Raw genomic sequence first — 20,366 nt, forward strand, 5'->3', positions numbered from 1 at the left:
CGACATGTTTTTGAGGTCACCGGGGAATATAACGTTAGAGGAATTGTCGAGAACGATCGCGTCGCGAAAATGAAACGAAATTTATTCTAAGATAGTCATTCGGCAACGCTGTTACTGAAGGGAATCCGTCGAAACGTTATGGTACATGTGTGAGCGCGAATACATTTTTAAGGCAGAGACGAGCAAGGGAAGTCTGAGCGAACAGAAAAGTTAAAGTGCTTGCGACAGAATTCGAGAGTTTCAGGTGTGAATGAGGAATATTTGATTTAAGAGTATAAAGGATCGAGGGTCTACGAATAAAGGACGTCCCGAGGCGATCTTTCCTTTTAGGTCGAGTCAGAAAGGAAATGCAAGGCACAAAGAAAAGAAAATGAATTTTTGAACTTTAAAAAGAGCTTATCGGTGAAACTCAGCGAACCATCAAGAATTTTATGAACGTTACCGAGAGTACATTGCAAGCAATTACGAGATTCTATACTTTAATTATAATTAGCTTAATCGTTAGCTCTTCTATCCGTGTTTACTAACACTTTTCGCTTTACCGATCTACTTTTACGGTTCATATCCAATTTTGTTCAACAACTTATACACTCGTTTACCACTGTCTGAAAGCTACGCAAACTTTCTACTTCAAAGCGGAAAATTCTGCCAAACATTAAAACGGAATAATTCATCTGTGACGCGGCACGAGAAATTTATATAGCTATAATTTTAGTTATACGCATTTTGAATCATTAGCAGGGTCTCTGGAATTACGAGGTACAGAAAAATGTGTCGACTTGCGTTGTAATCAAAAGCCATTACCAGAGTCAGAGAAAGAAAGCTTTTACAACCCGCACATAAAATATACCGCTGAGGCTGTTGCAACGTCGTGAAAGAAATATACGTTCATGGTGGGTAAACATTAAAAAAAAAAAACAAAATACAATCCTTTCCTTCTGAAATCAGAGAACAATGTTCCACTGGCCGAGATCGTTTAGGAGCTTTCAAGCTAAGCTGCCCGAACGCGGATTTAACCGACGACGCGATCTTTTCAACGGACCTAACTTCCGCGTTGAACCGGATTGTATACCGAATTGCTTGCAACTTACCGTGGATTACAGCAGTCAACGTTATCCAGGCTTTACCGCGTCTCGTTTTATAATATTTCACCATTATTTCGTTCCGCCTTTCTTCTCCTTTCCCTCACCCTCTCTTCGTTAACCGACAACTTTCCCGCTCTAACAGAAATTTATACGGTTACCTGTGGCTGCGGAGTCCCGGTGGCTTTGCACCAGAAGGTGACGTTCCCCCTGGCGAACTCCATCTTCACGGATGGGCCGATCGTGAAGATTTCCGGTCTGCAGGCGAACTCGTCGCCGTTGATCTCGTCCCACATCTTCCCGGCCAAATTAGGCGGCTCGTGACACGTGGTAGGCTTCGTGTACAACTTCCTCTCTATCGTCCAATTGCGGAATCTCTTTAGATGGCAATTGCAGTTCCAGGGATTATTATGGAGCTCCAGGCTGCCAAGTGTCGGTAACGACTCGAAACTCTGCACCCCCAGGGTGCTCAGATTATTGCCGTCCAGGGTCACCAATCGCAGACCGGGCAGATTGTGGAACGTCTTCTCCTCGATTAGTTCCAACTGGTTGTTGGACAACATTACCTTCTGCAGATAAACTAGATCACGGAAGAGACCGTTCTCCAGGACCTTCAGCTTATTATCGTTCAAGAGTAACACCCTCAACCTCTGCGTCTCCACGAACGTGCCCCGGTTCAGTGTTCTGATGTTGTTCGCCGATAAATCGATCTCGATCACGATCTTCAGCCCGTTGAAAGCGGCCGTGTGAATCGTCTCGATCTCGCACCTGCGCAACACCAGCTTCTGAAGGTTCACCAGGTGAACGTGGCTGAACGAGTCGTGCATCAGATGAATAATGCGATTGCCGGTCAGGTCGAAGTTCTGAATCTCCGACGATAGACCGCTAGGTATCTGCGTGAGATTCTGCTTCACGCATTCGGCGGTCTTCTTGCCGGAAATCCATCTGCACTTGCAGAAGGATGAGCATTGAGCCGTCCAATCTTCCTGGCACCAACACACCGCCACCACCAACGCCGAGTAGAATAACAGTTTCGCCGTTCTTAGCTCCATCCCGAGGATTTCTGTTAACAAGAGAAACATGATCGATGAGATTAGAACTTGTTCGGTTGTGTGTATCACGGGAAACGCTTCCGACCGGAACAAGACAGCGGAAATATTTTGCGGGTGAAAACGAGGCAGTTTCGAGCAACTTCGAGTCTTTGCGAATTCGTTGGAAATACTTGGCAGCTGATTTATTTCGCCCGTATAATGAATTTCTGCATGCAGTGTTAATATCTACAGTAATTTTAAGATTCTCTTTCGTTAATCAAAGTATCTCTGTATTTTTTACAGGGGTAAATAAATATCGTTATTCGATGGTCGATTGAGGGAAAGGAAATTTAGGATAAAAGAATCGGCAAACTTTTAGAGTAATTCGCTAGGAGAATTTTAATTAAGAAGACTTTCTTCAACTAGCAAGGTTTACGGAAAATCTTCCTTTTCGACCCGAGGGATGAGTGCAGGCCCGAACAGTACGATCAACAAGAGAAAACTCAACTTTCTCCGTTATCAGGCAAGTCCGAGGAGCACGATTCTCGGCAATATACACTTCCGAGCTGTCTCCGTTTCTTCCGCCCTCTTCATTTTACTTTTCTTTTTTCTTCCATCTTGTTTTTTACGTCGCTCCACCCAGCCGCTTTCCTCCCGCGTGTTTCTTAGCCCGTGTTCCCGTGTTAATCTCGAACCGGAGACCACCTTAGCACGGACTGTTTGTAATTTAACTTAATATCGTTTTGGTGTCCTCTCACCACGATCACCAGTCGCGTTGCAGAATTTAAATTAATAAAACAAGACGCCCCGCACGCTGTGCCCCTTTTATTATCGTCCAAGCCCGTGGAATTCGAGGTTGTGCATCAAATTACTCTTTCGGTCGGAGGTGGCTCTCGGTACAATTCATTTTGTAGCTTCCTCCAGGGATACAAACTGTAAGTAAAACAGGTCGAGGCAAACGACCTAGCGCTGACGACCTTCTTGTCATTTGAATTTATTCCAAAAGTTCAGGAAAAAGAGGTAATAAAGACAGGCTTAGCTGTACAGGACGCTTCAAGAGTTGCGTACGCTGAAGTACGCTTCATGAATGAACACATAGTAGGATGATCGCGTGAAAAATAAATGTGCTTGCAGGAAGAATCCACGGTTTTTGAACGGACCACTATTTTTGGGACGTTCTGTACTTCTTAGCGAGTGCGACGAAAAATTGGGATGAAGAGGAAGGGTAACGACATGGGTGTACATACACTGGTAAATCGATTCTTCAGCAACGGGGTGGGATAACGCTGAACGTTATAATAACGTCAATGCCCACGGGACCAATATAAGCGGGCGTTACGTCGATTACACAAATTCAATTATCGTTCGTTGGTGTACACCGTTGACAAACCGCGTTTGTCAAGCAGCGGATCGGTCGGTGACATTGTGATCAAATATTTATAACCGGATCACACAATTGGATGATAGCTCGTTTATCGAGTGGTTGCTTTTAAGCCAGAAGAAGTATCCCTAGGAAGATCTTTACGCGGTTTAGAAATTGTCGCAATGAAAATGTTTGTCGAGCAAGGATAAAATTTCGGGATATGGAAATTTGAAAATTTCGCATTTCCATTTTAATAAAGATTTCGATATTTAGTCCCGAATTAATTTAACTGAGAAAACAAGCTTAAGCGAATCCCCCCAGATCGGATCGTGGCATGGTTCGTGCTCGAATTTCCGCCTCGAATCGTGGAACTTTCTGAAATCTCCGCCCGAAACGGAAAACTCATGGTTTGCGTACTTCGCTTTACCATCTCTTCTTCCGGACTTCATCGTCTGAAGACCAGGGGCAAGATTCTTTTGTGCCTGGGTTTACGGTGAACCGCACCAAGACAAAAGAAATACGGTTCCGAGCTTCATTGCGCGTCCCATTTTTCTCGTTACATCGTCCTCCGCGTTTCTTCCACGTTCGTTCTTTCTTCCCTTCCTTTCTTCGTCTTCGTTGTTCTTTCAACCCTCATCCAAACCCTGGTAACGCGCTTGCGGTGAGCTTTTTCTTCGCTTTTTCAGCCTCCGAGCGACGTACCGGTTTCACTCGATCGTTCGCATTTGACTTGTAAATATCCGACCAACGAGAACATTAGATATGCATAAGACGAAAGTAAAGGGTTTATATACTTTCTACCGGTATATACAGGCGGTTTCTCAAACAGGTGCACAAACTTTCGACGTATTCGCTGCAGGAATAAAAAATTTTTCCGCAATCTTCTCGTTTTTTTGGGGTACGAATCACACTTAAATTTTTAATCGAGGATATTTAGTGAAGTTATCTATTGCTCACGAAATTAATAACGTACTCATTCAACAATATGAGTATCGATGGCAGGGTAATAGATTTTTATATGTTAAATTTATATGAACATTTCTGAATTTCTGAATATCTGAACATCTATACAAAAAATATTAATTTCATAAAATTTTATGATTCAATTGTAAATTCGCAATGATTCTATTCTATTGTGATTTCACATAAAGCTACATTCTAATAAATTTTCAATAAAAATACTTTTCGTGCCCATGTGTAAAAATTTCCCTCCAGCCCGTTTCTCAAAGAGCTTGATAAGCCCTCTATATCACAAAAATTGAGAAAACCCTCCCTATTTATATTCGGAACGTCCGCTTATTAATTCAGAAGGTCCTGATACCACAAATATGGATGTTATGTAAATGTGAAAAAAATTTGCTCGTTAAGAGGATTAAACTTGAACCATCCATTTTGGAAACTTCCTATATATCAGAGGTATCTATATGAAGGGTGGAGAATGGGGTGGGATGCAGGGTTCAGTGTGGTGAACGAGAAGCAAAACGGAGGCGAACTGGAAGCGGTGTCCTTTGGAAACACGGTCCGGAAGAGACCTTCTACGTGCCTTGTTCCAGGACGTGCACGGTCGGAAGGAGTGTGACGTGGACATACGTCCTTTATGTAGGCACGCGTGCGTGCAAATCCACCCCTTTGCTGGTTTGCATAGCCGGAAAGAGGGTCAGATAACGGGTTGGTTTTTTCGCGAAACCAGAATTTTACATTCGGATCGACCCTTTCGATCAAAATCGTAGGAAAATTTTAACGTTGACCTACCTAACCATCGCTGAATTATTCAGACTTTTAAACGTCCACATCGAATTCATTTATATTTTATAAAAATTATCTTTGATATAATTTTTGCAAATTTTTTAGCGATATTATTTTAAGGGTATTTCATTAACTTTGTTCTGTCGAGAAAATTGACAAATGTTGATATATTTTTTGGTATCGTTTGTTGTCATTGCTATAACTTCATAATCAAGTTTCAGTATGTTTCAAGTATAACTTCATAATCAAGCATTTATAGTATGCACAATAACATGCACAGTTGCATTTTAAAGCATGCATCTATTTAATAAGTGTCACATATCAGGTCATGTTAGGTTAGGTACGTGTAAATGTTTGTTACATTTGTTGTCATTGCTACAGCTTCATAATCAAGTTTCTTTAATTGAACTGCATTTATAATATGCATAATAACATGCACAGTTGCATTTTAAAGTATGCATCTATTTAATATATGTCACATGTCAGGTCATGTTAGGTTAGGTACGTGTAGATGTTTGTTATATTTGTTGCCATTGCTACAGCTTCATAATCAAGTTTCTTTAATTGAACTGCATTTATAATATGCATAATGAAATGCACAGTTGCATTTTTAAGTATGCATCTATTTAATAAGTGTCACATATCAGGTCATGTTAGGTTAGGTACGTGTAGACTGTTATTATCGTTTGTTGTCATGGCTACAACTTCATTAAATTTCTTTAATTGAATTGCATTTATAATATGCAACAATGTATACATACACAGCTGCATTTTAAGGTATGCATCTATTTAATAAGTATCATGTATCAGGTTAGGCTAGGTACGTGTAGATTGTTGTTATCGTTTGTTGTCATGGCTACAACTTCATTAAATTTCTTTAATTGAATTGCATTTATAATATGCAACAATGTATACATGCACAGCTGCATTTTAAGGTATGCATCTATTTAATAAGTATCATGTATCAGGTTAGGTTAGGTACGTGTAGTACTGGTTAATAGAAATACCGAAATGTGGCAGTAGTTTATATCACAATGTGGTATGGTAACAAAATATGTAGAAGCGGATGTCAACGTAGCATGTATTAATTTATATTTCCGAATAAAGAATTAATTAGCAATTAGCATTCTGCGAGAGGAATTTACATGCAACTTGAATTTACTTAGCATCCATTTGCCACAACGATTTCGCATAAGCGAATTAGCGTACAACAGGTTCCCACAGTCCCGATTTAATTAACATATCGTATAATTATACCGTCGAAACCGTTTTCGAATGTTCGATGATTGGCTCGGAACGTGGCATTCATATCGTTCGGACGTATCCGTGACAGTTAGAGGCAACTGATAGGATTTATAATAGCCCGAGTAAACCGACGATCATCTCATAGTTTATTGGTCGTCGGTTGGGAACGATTATTCGCGAAATCGGGGATATTAAGCCAACTGAAAGGGATGAAGCTTTTCGCATATGAAAAGATACGTTAAGCGGTGCTCGAACACATATGAGAAGCGAATTTCAGAAAACCGGAGCGTTTAAATCGAATTTCCCATGAAAATTGTTTCGAACGAAAAAAACCGGGGAAAAAAAGCAAAAACGCGAAACGATGTTTTCGACTTAAAACTGTTTGGGAACGAACAAGCTGCTCCACATGAAAAAAAAGTCAATCTCACGCCGGCAATGTAAAGATTGCTTTGGCGAACGGAATAACGATTTTCGAATCCGGCGTGGATGTATTAACCGCAAAGCGTCGAGCATTTTGAGCGTCGGTTTCGCCGTGGCGATTTTGCGAAATTGAAAATTCAATTTAAACGTCTCTGTAAATAAAATCGTGGCCTTCCGTTTCGCCCGCTTCCCGTCGAAACGTTCGTATAACGATGCGTTAGGAAATCCAAACGAATCGCGTGTTTGCTAACAACAAAGATCGCGGAAATACAAACGGGAGCTTGCGACTGCAGTTCTCTTTCGACTCGTTTTTACTGTCAAAATGTAAGATTCAGAAATTTGGAAATTTAATCCGAAACTATAGATATTTAATTAGTATTCGTAATAGGTACATTAATATTCAGAGGTATAGATTTGAGAATAATTTTGAACCTCTTTTGTATTCTAAAAATTTGAAATTCAGAATCGATATTTGAAGAGGTAGAAATTTTCAAGCTTTAATCCGAGTAATAGCTCTAATAATTGAGAAGATAATATATCATTAAAGTTTATTAAAGTGCTACTGCAACGTCTATTTTCATTACAACTGTCAACATATTAAAAATTTGTCTCCCGGCGTTCATTTTCGTTAATTAAAAATAAAAGCAACGCGAATATCGCTGAAGTAAAATTGAACGTTTGCTCAATGGCTTTTTTATCGTGTTTCGTTTAATTTTACCCGCCTCTCGTTTAATATTATAAAGCTTTTAACTGATTATGTGTGAACGTAGGTTTAAATATACTGGACGTGACAGAATATAGAAGAGAATTATAAATTCATGCTAGGAATAAATTAATATTCCAGTAACTCGAAACGTGATTAACCGTGGCTAAAAGAAGATGAAGCTTCTGTATTCTCTTACTGTTTAATATTAATGTACCTTCGGAACTTGACAGCGAATTCGAGCAAGAACAGCAAGCTAGATGTGACAAGGTTCTACTTCAGTCAGCGGGAGTAATTACCCCTGGCTAAGTTCCATAATATTATAATGATCGTGATTAAAATATATCCAGATCAAAATACTGAAAATCCAAGAGTTCGTTTCTATTATTCTCGGCAAAGTCGTCGAACTTAAAATTCCATTATTCAAATCGAGGTTATAAATCTTAGATTTAATCGAATTAATCGGATTTTCACCTGGGAAATTCAAATTTTATAGGAAATCTATTGATAGAGAGGCTAAGACAATAAATCATTCATGCTAAAAATTTAGAAGAGGTGTTTATAGAAGCAGTATCTTAGGACAGTCTGTTCTTGATTCTTGCTTTTACGTTGACTGCCACGTCACACATGTGACATTTAAGTTAACTGATGTGACATGTGTATTATTAAAAATTTGTTCACTTTCCTAATAAAAAATTATCACATTAATTACATGGATATATGGAAAATAAATGTAACAAGATATTGTGAAAATAGTTGGTAAAATTCATTAAAAATTAAAACATTACTGGATGCAATTTTCAATTGTTTCAATGTGGCAGTCAACGTGCGATAGATTTAGATGAAACTTCATTCGGTGAAATTGGAGATCCAAATTTCAAAAGGCGCGAAAAGATGATTATTCGCATTTTCTGAACGAAATCGATTCTTCGTGACGGAAATCGGAGATCGGGCATTAGGACGGTGTCCTGTGTGTACGGCACATTATACTCCAGTTACCTGGACAACTTCCTGAGGATTCAGTTTCAAAGTGGAACTCGCTGGCGTAATAACGAATGGAAGAAAAAGTTTTAGTTGAATTGGTCGGGCGAAATACAAATCGTCCAAGTAAACCGCGTAGACACCCAAAGAATTTCTGTTCCCGTAATTATATTGCCCTGCTGAATTTCCACCCTTGGATATAATTTGCCGTGACAGCGAATATCGATCATTTATGATATATTCGCTCGAAAGGAATAAATTTAGCGATCGAATTATGGTGATGAGATGCAAACGTGATATACTTCATGACCTCAGATTACTTCGAAATCTTGAAATTTTTACAGCTTGAATTTAAAATTGAATTTCGAAACTCGTGAACTTTGAAATTTTCGGATTATCGAATGTTTTTGTACGCATCACGAATTCAAACAGGGCTTTTATACTTGTTATTCCCACGTTTTTCGATGAAAACAGTTTTGTTGGATTTAAATAATTTTTAAACCGAATATGTTGCTCATTTGCTGAAGCGTGTTAAATGGAAATCGTTTCATGCAAAACGAAGCTTTACGCAATTTTTCGACCGTGTTAATTCGGAACCATGCAATCGGAACACTACCGGTACACCCTTTTCTTTGCCCTTAACATGTAAAGAATAATTCGATTACGCCGGATAAACGTTTCAAACGTTATACTGTTTAATAAAAATTAATTATACAAGTTTTCAAAATTCATTACGCTATACGTGTATTTTAGTGTTTAAAGTTCGGACAAACAAGTGACCATAATAATTTGATCAATCATTTTGTGACGTTATGCAATTAACGGAAATTAGAAGCCAGCTATAATTCCGAATTTTGCAATTTTGTAGGTACTTGTACTCCGTAATTTAAATTTAAATGCAAATTTCAATTTCAAATTTCGAACCTCAATTTACTCTCTGAACATCGTTTTACATTTTCCCGACGTTGAGTATTTTCGACCGTTTTCCACGGTCGAGCAATCAGGTGAAACTCGTTTTCATTTTTTACAACAGTTTTGTTGAAATGAAAAAAAAATATATATATAACAAATAAATTCCTCTTTCTGTGGTTTCAACCGTGAGTTCAAAAGCGCCCGTTCTCCTAACGCGAGAGATAAAATTCAAATTTCATACAGTCCCGTGCGTTCAACAACAAATTTTCCATTTTCGCTATTTTAATTGTTTCATTGGTCGTCGAGGATGGACCGGCTGGCTCAAATCGAGCGTATTGTTAAAAACCAAAAACCTCACGGTAGGAGACAATTGCAGCCCCAGGTGAATATTAATGGACCGTGGTCTGTGTTATAACCAGAAAATACGTTGTTTCATTAATGGATATTCTGTTCAACGTAACTCCACGAAGAAAAAGAACTTATCGATACTCGGAGCGTGTCGACACGATATTTTATAATTTACTCGATGACAAAAGTCACGCAATAACGTCAGCCCCATTTTAAGTCTACTCCCATTATTCTCCTATTGACTTATAATACCTTCAATCGCTCCTCGCTCAATTGCAAATAAATTACACAATGTCGAGTTCAGAGAGATTTGATACATCGATTGTTATAAATAACTCTTGTTAAAATATGCTTACAAATTTTTTTTCTAAATAAATTTTTGAAGGGTAGCGATATTTGACACAAGGTTACCGTCAAACACATCCTCTGAATCTACCTCCTTCATCTGCCCACAGTTCTAATATAAAGTAAAGATTAATCAAGTTCTGTCTGTTACCCGAGCAGGGATACGAAATGTCGAAGTTTTTTCGAAGTAATCGAAGTGTTTTTATTGCGTCTGCCTCGAGCGTGCCAAAGACGCCGCGTCGCGTCGGTAATCGACTTTCTAATTATAAATGAGAAACGGCAAAGCCGAGGGAGCCTGAACTCTCGGCGAAGGGGTCACCTTCTATTCCCGATAAGCCGTTAATACTTAATTACCAATGAATATCGATATCGTCGTCGCTGTACAAATAATACCGCAGCCTGATAGCGCCGTGAATAGTCTGATCGTGAAAACGCTTCCGTAATTATTCCTCCAGTATTTTCCATTTGCATGAGCTCGACATATTTTCGTGACCAACCCCTTCGCGAGATCCCTTGCGAAAGAGAAACACGATCGATCGTGTAATGGGGTTACCGTTCTTATCGCGAACAACTATCGCGATGTCCTTTACTATCGTTATATCCGTGCAAACAAATTATTCAGGATTTTCTAACGAACGTATTGATTGTTAATGAATTATCTTCGAGACGATCTATGTACCTTACTCCTTCCATGCGTAATTTACTGTTAACATCGATGAACCTACAAACCATGATGGCTGCAAAAGCTTCTCCGAGAAGTTCTATATAAAAAGTTGTATAAAAATGGTTTGAATCTTGATTACACAAAAATGTTCATACTTCTTCAGAAATGTCGTAGAAGAATTTATTTATATGTGACCTTTGAATTTAAAAATTGAGTCCACTCTTCGAAAAGGTTAAAGGTACAAATGTGTTATAGATATAATCAACTCTGCCATCGAAACATCACATTGCAAGATGATATTCAAGCTGGCGCAATTAAAAAGGAGAACATTTGCTAATAGCAGTGTCATTCCGCACGCTTCCAGTTACGTCTCCGTATCCCTGTAACGTGACAAGGATACAGGAAACCAAGATGATGCCCTAGAAGGCTCGAAGCTGGATATTAATATGTGCTCGGAGTCGATATACACCTGGTGCCACCCTCCCGGGACAAACACCCTTTATGTAACTAAACCTCTCTCTCAGGCCATGTATCTGATCGCGTGCACGATCATACGCAACCCGTTCCCGTGTGTTATTTCGCGCGTGTGAAACTGGAGAATACACACACGTGCACGCAAAATACACGCACCGAGAAACTGGAGAATACTGCTCGTGATTACGAGATACAACTGTCTCGGGGGAGGTCCGTAAGGAAGAACGATGTTGCACCAGGGGAAAGGATCATATGCGTCACCGGCGTCCTTCTCTCTATCTTCCCTCGTGTGTGTACGTTCGTGTGTATTCCTTAAGCAGTTTAAATGAGACTGGATCGTGTCGCGTGTATAAGTAGGAAAAGACCGTAGATTTTTGGTAACGTCGAGGTAGTAGCACCCTGGGACGGGTAGAAACAGCGCAGCGATTCGTTATATACATTAAGAAACATACACGGTCCTCCGTGTTTCCTCCAGTTCGTCCATCTTGCCCGCGACTTTGTAAATGGGTCACGGTACCCTCGTTACAACGGGATTTTTATGTCCCTCTCGTGATTTCGGTCCGTGGCCAGAGCTTTCTGACTCTTTATCTTCGTTACGGCCACGGATGATTAAGCGTAATTGAAATTTAGAAATCCGATGCTCTAAGAGCTGAAAACTGTTGAACTTCGGGTATTTTACACTGGGGTTGAAAACGATACATTTTGATACGGGGAAATGTTACGCAAACATACACGAATTTTGATGTACACTTACATAAATGAAATTACAGAGTTCTCTTCCGCGAGTTTATTTTTAAGCAGACCGATGCGGGGGATGTTTGATCGCGGCGTGGCAGCTTCCGGCGCTGTAATTACGCCTCGGAGCCTCATAATGATGCGAGAGACTGCGAAAAACGCAGATGAAAATTATAACGAACTCTCGTTCGCGAATTCTCGTTCGCCAGTCGAAACATCGGTCACTCGGAACGAAAACGCGCTCCACCGAAATATTTCGAGAGTCATCGAAATTTTCTACTGTTCCGAAATCGCGTAACGCGTCGCAACGAAATCCCCGACGCGCTCTGGAACGTGTTCGACAGCCGACTGCTTTTCCCTTCCGACGAAATCTTTCATTTCTAAAGATACAACGCGCTCTCCACGAGGAATCTCCCGATACCAAAAATAGTCTTCGACGTCTTTGTTATTGACACGACGTGATTGAGACGCTGAGATATAATTTCTGGCCATATCTATCCGTAAACAGAGGCGATAGATACAATAAAGTGCGCAGATGTCGAAGCTGGCGCAGCTGTGCAGCGTAGAGAAACTCGTATTTGTCAGCGGATCGCTAAGATTACGCGAGAGATCCGTCTAATAGGATATCCCGGGAGATGAACTTTGTCTGTTTGATCGAAGCCGATGTGTCTATCGATAAGCACGTAATAAAGAGAGGACAATACCGACTTGACTTATCGACGGAATGCGGACGATGTGAAGTGCAATTACGTTCCGATAGATTTTCTAATTCGTAGCATATACAGTAAACCATCAGGTAGCATCTTCACCTGGATTTCTCGATCACAGATTTACAAGTTAGATATCTGCAAATTTCCTCGGTGAGACATTTTCCTTTCTGGGTCATTTCGATAAATTGCACGCAATCGAAGGATTAGTAAAGACAGTTTTAATTCATACTTCGAATTGGGTAAAGATTTACACTTGGTCCGTGTTGAAGTTGGAGCAGTAAATTTGAAGTGCTTGACTTTCATTGCCTTAATCCAAAACTTCATTTCGGAGTATTCGGGTTTACTGGCAATCTACATCCAGTTTATTCTATTTTATCGTTGTTTCGAGCTAGATTCTGCTATCTCGCAGATTACCCGTGTTAATTATTTTTTTGCCTCTAAGACTCCGTTTTAGCGAAGGAATCTGCAAAAATCGGACATACGCGATTAATCGAGAAAAACCACGACTGCCAGGGAATCACGAAAGAACGATAATGAGCACGTTATAGTAACGGGCCGGATAATGAGAATGCTGGCATAAATCTTCAGTTACGAGGTCATTTATCCGTGGGGATACGGGATTTAAAGTCTCTGCCATGGAACATGCCATGCCTCTGGTAATTTTCTCTTAGAGAGTTGATTCTCCCACCGAAACAGGAACGACCGGGAAAACACGTAGAACGGAAAGGACGAAAAAAGAAGTGTACCTCTTTTTTTACATCGCATAATTATGAACGATATCGCTCTGTCCCTGTTCCTCCGGTTCGCCCTTTTTCGTCGCTGGCGCGGTTATTGCAACAACTTGCTGAACGAAAATCACGAGGCTAAAGGGGAACAGCAACAAACGAAATTCCTTTTAATCTAGCTGCGAAATCTTCTTTCCTTAATATCCGGATTCCAGCGCGGAACGGGACGGTTGATTAGCAGCCTTTGAACGCTTCTTTTTTTCTACCGATTGTCCATGCAAATGGGAAAGAAATCAAGCGGATGAATTACCACGCTCAAAGGAGCTTTTCATTTAGCTGCAAAACAGTTGCGTGAATCACTGATGGGCAAAACAAGTGTTCATTAAGACATCATCGCACGACTCTGAGTAGATTCTGAAGTGTAGATCAATGTCAATTATTTCGGGAGCAGGTGGGAACAGATCTTCTAGATCAGTGAACGATTGATGTGTCGAATAAACAAGTACACTCACATGATTCGTATGTTAGTACATGTGTCATGAATCTGCTAATTGAGAAACAAAAGCTTATGCACAAATTGTACATCAAACAATAAGATAAAAAAATCGAAGACATCTTCTAAATCAGTGAACGATGCATCTATAGTGTGTCGAATAAACAAGTGCACTCACATGACTCATATGTTAGTACATGTGTCATGAATCTGCTAATTGAGAAACAAAAGCTTATGCACAAATTGTACATCAAACAATAAGATAAAAAAATCGAAGACATCTTCTAAATCAGTGAACGATGCATCTACAATGCATCGAATGAACAAGTACACTCATGTGATTCATATGTGAGTACATGTGTCATGAATCTGCTAATTGAGAAATAAAAGCTTATGCACAAATTGTACATCAAACAATAAAATAAAAAAATCGAAGACATCTTCTAAATCAGTGAACGATGCATCTATAGTGTGTCGAATAAACAAGTGCACTCACATGACTCATATGTTAGTACATGTGTCATGAATCTGCTAATTGAGAAACAAAAGCTTATGCACAAATTGTACATCAAACAATAAGATAAAAAAATCGAAGACATCTTCTAAATCAGTGAACGATGCATCTACAATGCATCGAATGAACAAGTACACTCATGTGATTCATATGTGAGTACATGTGTCATGAATCTGCTAATTGAGAAATAAAAGCTTATGCACAAATTGTACATCAAACAATAAAATAAAAAAATCGAAGACATCTTCTAAATCAGTGAACGATGCATCTATAGTGTGTCGAATAAACAAGTGCACTCACATGACTCATATGTTAGTACATGTGTCATGAATCTGCTAATTGAGAAATAAAAGCTTATGCACAAATTATACATCAAACAATAAAATAAAAAAATCGAAGACATCTTCTAAATCAGTGAACGATGCATCTATAGTGTGTCGAATGAACAAGTACACTCACATGATTCATATGTTACATGTGTCATGAATCTGCTAATTGAGGAATAAAAGCTTATCCCCAAATTTTACGTCAAACAGTAAGATAAAAAAATCGAATGCATCTAGATCAGTGAACGATGCATCTACAGTGCATCGAATGAACAAATACACTCACATGAGACATATGTTACATGTGTCATGAATCTGCTAATTGAGGAATAAAAGCTTATCCCCGAATTTTACGTCAAACAGTAAGATAAAAGGTGTTACAGTTTGCAACCGCATGAAAAGATTTCTACATTCATGTTTGACAGACTGTCGTATCCGCTTTCGGGTTACGGTATCTGGCTACATGACGTTATAGGACGTCACCGGTATAGCCGGTCCCATTAAAATTCTATTGGAAATCGTTATCTGCTTGCAACTACGATGTTCTTTGTCGTGAAATGTAATTCTTTATCGAATCGTGCATCCTTAATCACGTGAACATGCATTTTTATCGTGTTCCTCGGGTTAGCATTCCCTGCTACGTTCAGAGGTTCGTTACTTTTCGTCGACATACACCCTGTAAAAAAATCGAATATTCCGGAATAAAAAGTTGCTGCAGACGGAGAGTTATCGATTGGTAATACGTACAGTTTATGCGCTTTCCAATATCGAAACGCATCTAATAGCTCAAGTTTCTTTCGCTTATGTTGCGACGACCGACAACCCTGTTCTACGGAAGTTCGCAATTTTCCGAATATTTACAGCCGTCGCGTGTTTCGGCCGCGAAATTACGCGAACTTTTTCGACAAGTTAAATGATCTTGTAAATCATCCGGAAACGTGATATCCGATTGGAACGTTAATTGGAAATTTGTTGACGGGTTGGCTGTTGCAGGGAAAATAGAATACGTTGCCAGACATAGTACAATATTAATTACTAAGCGTGTAATTATAATTTCATTAAATATTTTCAGATTGAAGTGTTTAAATAACTATCATTGCTACCATCTGTGCTATAAAAGTGAAACATATGACACAGACATATTTTTACATCTTCAAGTTTCTACATCTTTAGTATCTTCAATAATAACTCGATTTGCACTCGATCTACATTTTGATATTCTTTTCTAGTAATTCTTCCTAATGCCAGTAAATGTATTAAGAATACACTGAGTTCTGGTTCCTGGATTCGCTCCTGTTAATTATTCATTCGTGACACGGTTACTTCTCTTGGGATAAATTTGGCTGGCTAATTCTGGATGTCGAAGAGCTGGGAAGGGAAAATAACAAGGGCGCTTGAAGTTTTCTGAACCGAGGGTTGTGATATACTATTGGACAAGAATCGTTGAACTTGATGTGAAATTTTAACCATTTAGGTTGTCCTCATTTTTGTGCAAAGATTAAACACCAGTTTCACATTCTCGTAAAATAAATATTTCTTCACTACTTCTGACGTATTACTATCGTTCAATTTTTTTTTTTAAAGAACCTCCATTTTTGTAAGAAAAGCACCAAACAATTTTATATCAATACTCACAAATTTATAGTTTGAATACAAATAGTGACCGCAATTACTCTAAAATTTCAATAAACCAGCGATCACTTATATCACAATTTCTGTCATAGTTTGCTAATAATTATGGCCAGAGAATTTCCACCCTTCTTTTTTCCTTATTTCAAAGAAACTTCGTTCGTCAATCTAGTAGAAAGTTAAAGGCAGAGGCAAAACGCGAGCAATACAAATTCCACGGCAGCATCGAGTGGACGGAGAACTTTGAAATTTATCGACTTAATCGTTTCGAGTTAAGAAAACAGCTAGGGGTGAAACGCGTTGCCACGAAACTTCCTCGAACAAATTAGAATCGTTGCTTTCCAACAACATCGTTAACGCAGCCACGGATATAATTGTGAATCGTAAACGAATAAGTGCTTACCCTTAATTTAGACAGCAACGAGAAATCCGTGACCGCTTTGAGCGTCACTTTGCCAAAGGAATGTTCTGCAAAAGAGGAAACAAGTGTTATTCGCATGAAATCAAATTGTCTATCGTCAATTGGAATGCGTTGGTAACTTAACACTAGAACTACTGACATTAAATACTCGTTTATCGAAGAATGAAAAATAAAATGTAAAGGGAAATAAATACTAAAGCATCAAGTAACATATAGATCTAGTTTTTACCTTATAGAATAAAATATGACAGACATTTCAATAAAATCACGACAATAAAATTTTGTAATATAAAATGAGAAATTTGAAACCAGTCATTTTGACTGGTTGGTAGTTCTAGTGTTAATTCACATCACCGCTATACATTACAATTTGACATTAGGTAAATTGTCCGATAGTAAAAGTTGAGAATGTGAGAATTTGGGCATGTGGAATAGGGGAATGTGGAGTTGAAGGATATGGAATTGAAGAATGTGGAATTGGGGAATGTGGGAGTTGGGGATGTGGAATTCAGGGATATGGATTTGGGGAATGTGGAATTGGGGAAGGTGGGAGTTGGGGGATGTGGGAATTGGGGAATGTAGGATTTGGGGAATATGGGGTTGGAGAACGTGGGAATTGGGGAATGTGGGAATTGGGTAATGTAGAAGTTGGGGAACATAGGAATTGGGGAACGTGGGAATTGGAGAATCTGGAATTGGGGAAGGTGGTATTGGGAAAGGTGGATTTGGGGAATGTGAGAGTTGAGGAAAGTGGAAGCTGGGGAATGTGGGAATTGGAGAATGTGGGTATGGGGAAATGTGGGAGTTGGGGAACATGGGAATTGGGGAATGTGGGAATTGGGGGATGTGGAATTGGGAAAGGTGGAATTGGGGAATGTGAGAGTTGGGGAAAGTGGGAACTGGAGAATGTGATAATTGGGGAATATGGAATTGGGGAATGTGGAATTGGGAAATGTGGAAATTGGGAAACGTGGGAATTGGGAAATGTGGAAATTGGGAAATACAAAAATTTAGGAATATAAGAATTCCAAAATTTAAGAACATAGAACTACAAAAATTTGAAAATGTGCACCCTGAAAAGTTCACCAATCTTCATCCTCCAAAACCTACCATAATAAAAATCGATCACAAACAAAAGGACAAAATTTTCCCGATAAAAATGGGAATATCTGTCGCGGACTAAATAATTTAGCGAGAAAGCGAAGAGAAAGAGCGTTTCTATTACGTTGGGCAAACTGTAGGGCAAAATGTGACCGGACAAAAGGAAGCTTTTTCCGTGAACCGGTCATGAGACCGAAGGGACCGAGAAACCGACAGCGTGCAGCTTCCTATGTCGCGCAGTTCGACAAACAACGAAACAAAAAACTTTCTATTAAAGAGAACAAAAGGGCCCACAGGAATCTATTCGCAAGTTATACGCCGTTTAAGCCGCTTTTCGTGGCGGCCGGTTTCAATTTAACGTCGACGCGCTGAATATTTGCGGGAAAAACGCGATAACGTTCGGAGGGTGTCTCTGGGAACTTCAAAACGACTCTATCGAATCGGCATTGTTCATTTTCGTTTTGAATCTTGAAATTCGAAGTGCCTCGAACAACGCGAGATCCATTGAAATTTCTGCAGAAATCGGATTCACAATGGGATAATTACAGATATTGGCCCGGAGTCGTAAAGTACTTCAAGTTTCACGACTACATTAATTCAATATACCATCTCGAATCTGGTCTAAGTGTTATCGATCGAGTCTGATTGGACGTGAGCTCGCAAGGACTCGAGGTATAAACTTGCCCTCTCCTTCTTTCATCCTTCAAACGGTGCCACGAGAGATCAGAGCGAGTATAATTTTAATTACTCAAGACCAGTAATGCAAATCACCTTCGTGTGCATCTTCAGAAAAGGAACTTACAAACTTTCCTACTAAAGGGAAGATCGGTACGAGGATATTTAGGCACGAAGTTGGAAAATAGAAATGCCGTTGCTAATTTTATTCTTTCGATTGGCGGTCTCGGAACGGATAATTTTCAGCGAACGACGGGTATTCGTATACCATAAAATAAACCGAACCGCCGCAGGGGATTTTACGAGGGTAGCATAATCAACCTTCAGACACGCGTACCACTGAAACGTTTAATTATACCACAAGATATCAACGTGAACAGAATTATTTCCACTTGATTGAAGTCTTTCTCTAATTTGTGATTTTAGAGCAATATTAAGAAAATATTAATCATTTCGTGATATCAAGTGATTCGTGCTGAATGAAACATCGCTTAATGTCTTCATATCTCAAAATTAAAAGTCGAGCTGTTCTTAACTACATCGAGTTTATATTTTATTATTCTAAAAAAAATACCACGGGTTTTACGACTGTCAAGACCATAAAACCATAAAATAGACAGTAATTTCAGCAATTATTCGGCAAAAGGTAAACCGTTCCCATACGTCTAGCGCCATAAACATTCGCTGCAGATGCGTCCAAATTTATTTCGAAGCAATCCGAAACAAAGGGACGTTTCCAGCAATCTCCAATTCCCGTTCAACTTCTCTCAGCCATTGATTCACCGAAATGGACCCCTTGTCTTAACCCGGAACGTTCCCGTGTCCATGGTAGGCTCGATTAAATAGACCTTTTTCTTCCGCCCCTTTCCAACCTTCTCAAAGTGTCCCCGTTTCACCCACTAAATTATGTTGCGCGTGAAAGCAATAGAAAACCTATTCCATTTAATTCGGACAGCTTTTCAATCTGCATCTCGTTGAGCCGTGGCAAAAAGGTAACATAAAGAGGGTCCCGGCTTTTCGTGGACCAGGAAACGGACTGGGTTAGAGTGAGCAGTCTGCATCTTTTATAGCCAATTTCTCGAGTGGTATAACTTTGCTCGTCTAACCGAGACGTAAATAAACTTTGTCCATTTTAACTATAATCTAATTCGACGAAATTGGACATTGGATCTAGTTTGCACGTACCTTCAGGACAATAGTCTTGTTATATTGCGGCGATGTACGGGGAAATTTATTGCGACTGATCGATACTGAAAGAGTTCCTCTGGAGAGAAAATTGGGCGATTGGGAATTTAGATATTCGGGGGTTGGAAACTTGAGGATTTGGGGATTTGAGGATTTAGGAATTTGGAAAATGGCAAATTATGGTCTGGAAGGAGACGTTTGGAGACTTGAAAGATTTTGTACCTGGAAATTTGGGACAGTGAGAATAGGGGAATGTGGGAGTTTGGGAATATGGAATTGAGGAATGTAGGAATTGGGGAATGTGGAATTGGGGAATGTGGAATTGGGGAATGTGGAATTGGAGAAGCTGGGATCTGGAGAATGTGGGAATTGGGGAACGTGGGAATTGGGGAACGTAGGAATTGGGGAACGTGGGAATTGAGGAACGTGGGAATTGGGAAATGTAAAAATTGGGGGATGTGGAATTGGAGAAGCTGGGATCTGGGGAATGTGGGAATTGGGAAATGTGGGAATTGGGGAACGTGGGAATTGGGGAACG

At 39.6% G+C, this 20,366-nt stretch overlaps 1 protein-coding gene across 5 annotated transcripts in view; it reads right to left on the reverse strand.

Moving 5' to 3' along the window:
* kek5 (leucine-rich repeat, immunoglobulin-like domain-containing kekkon 5 protein) overlaps positions 1 to 20,366 on the reverse strand; it is a 65,416-nt gene that overhangs the window by 14,902 nt on the left and 30,148 nt on the right. For 2 of the 5 annotated variants that reach the window (XM_076532157.1, XM_076532158.1), the window contains exons 2-3: positions 16,850 to 16,914; positions 1,244 to 2,145 (exon numbers count right to left, since the gene is read on the reverse strand). In XM_076532157.1, the coding sequence (XP_076388272.1) occupies positions 1,244 to 2,134 (891 nt within the window). In that variant the 5' untranslated portion in view covers positions 2,135 to 2,145; positions 16,850 to 16,914. Of the gene's footprint in view, positions 1 to 1,243; positions 2,146 to 3,893; positions 3,922 to 12,068; positions 12,408 to 16,849; positions 16,915 to 20,366 lie in introns of those variants that run through there. The other 3 variants (XM_076532154.1, XM_076532159.1, XM_076532155.1) reach the window with 3 other exon arrangements.

The sequence above is a fragment of the Megachile rotundata genome, chromosome 5 (assembly GCF_050947335.1).
Source record: "Megachile rotundata isolate GNS110a chromosome 5, iyMegRotu1, whole genome shotgun sequence".
Classification (NCBI taxonomy): domain Eukaryota; kingdom Metazoa; phylum Arthropoda; class Insecta; order Hymenoptera; family Megachilidae; genus Megachile; species Megachile rotundata.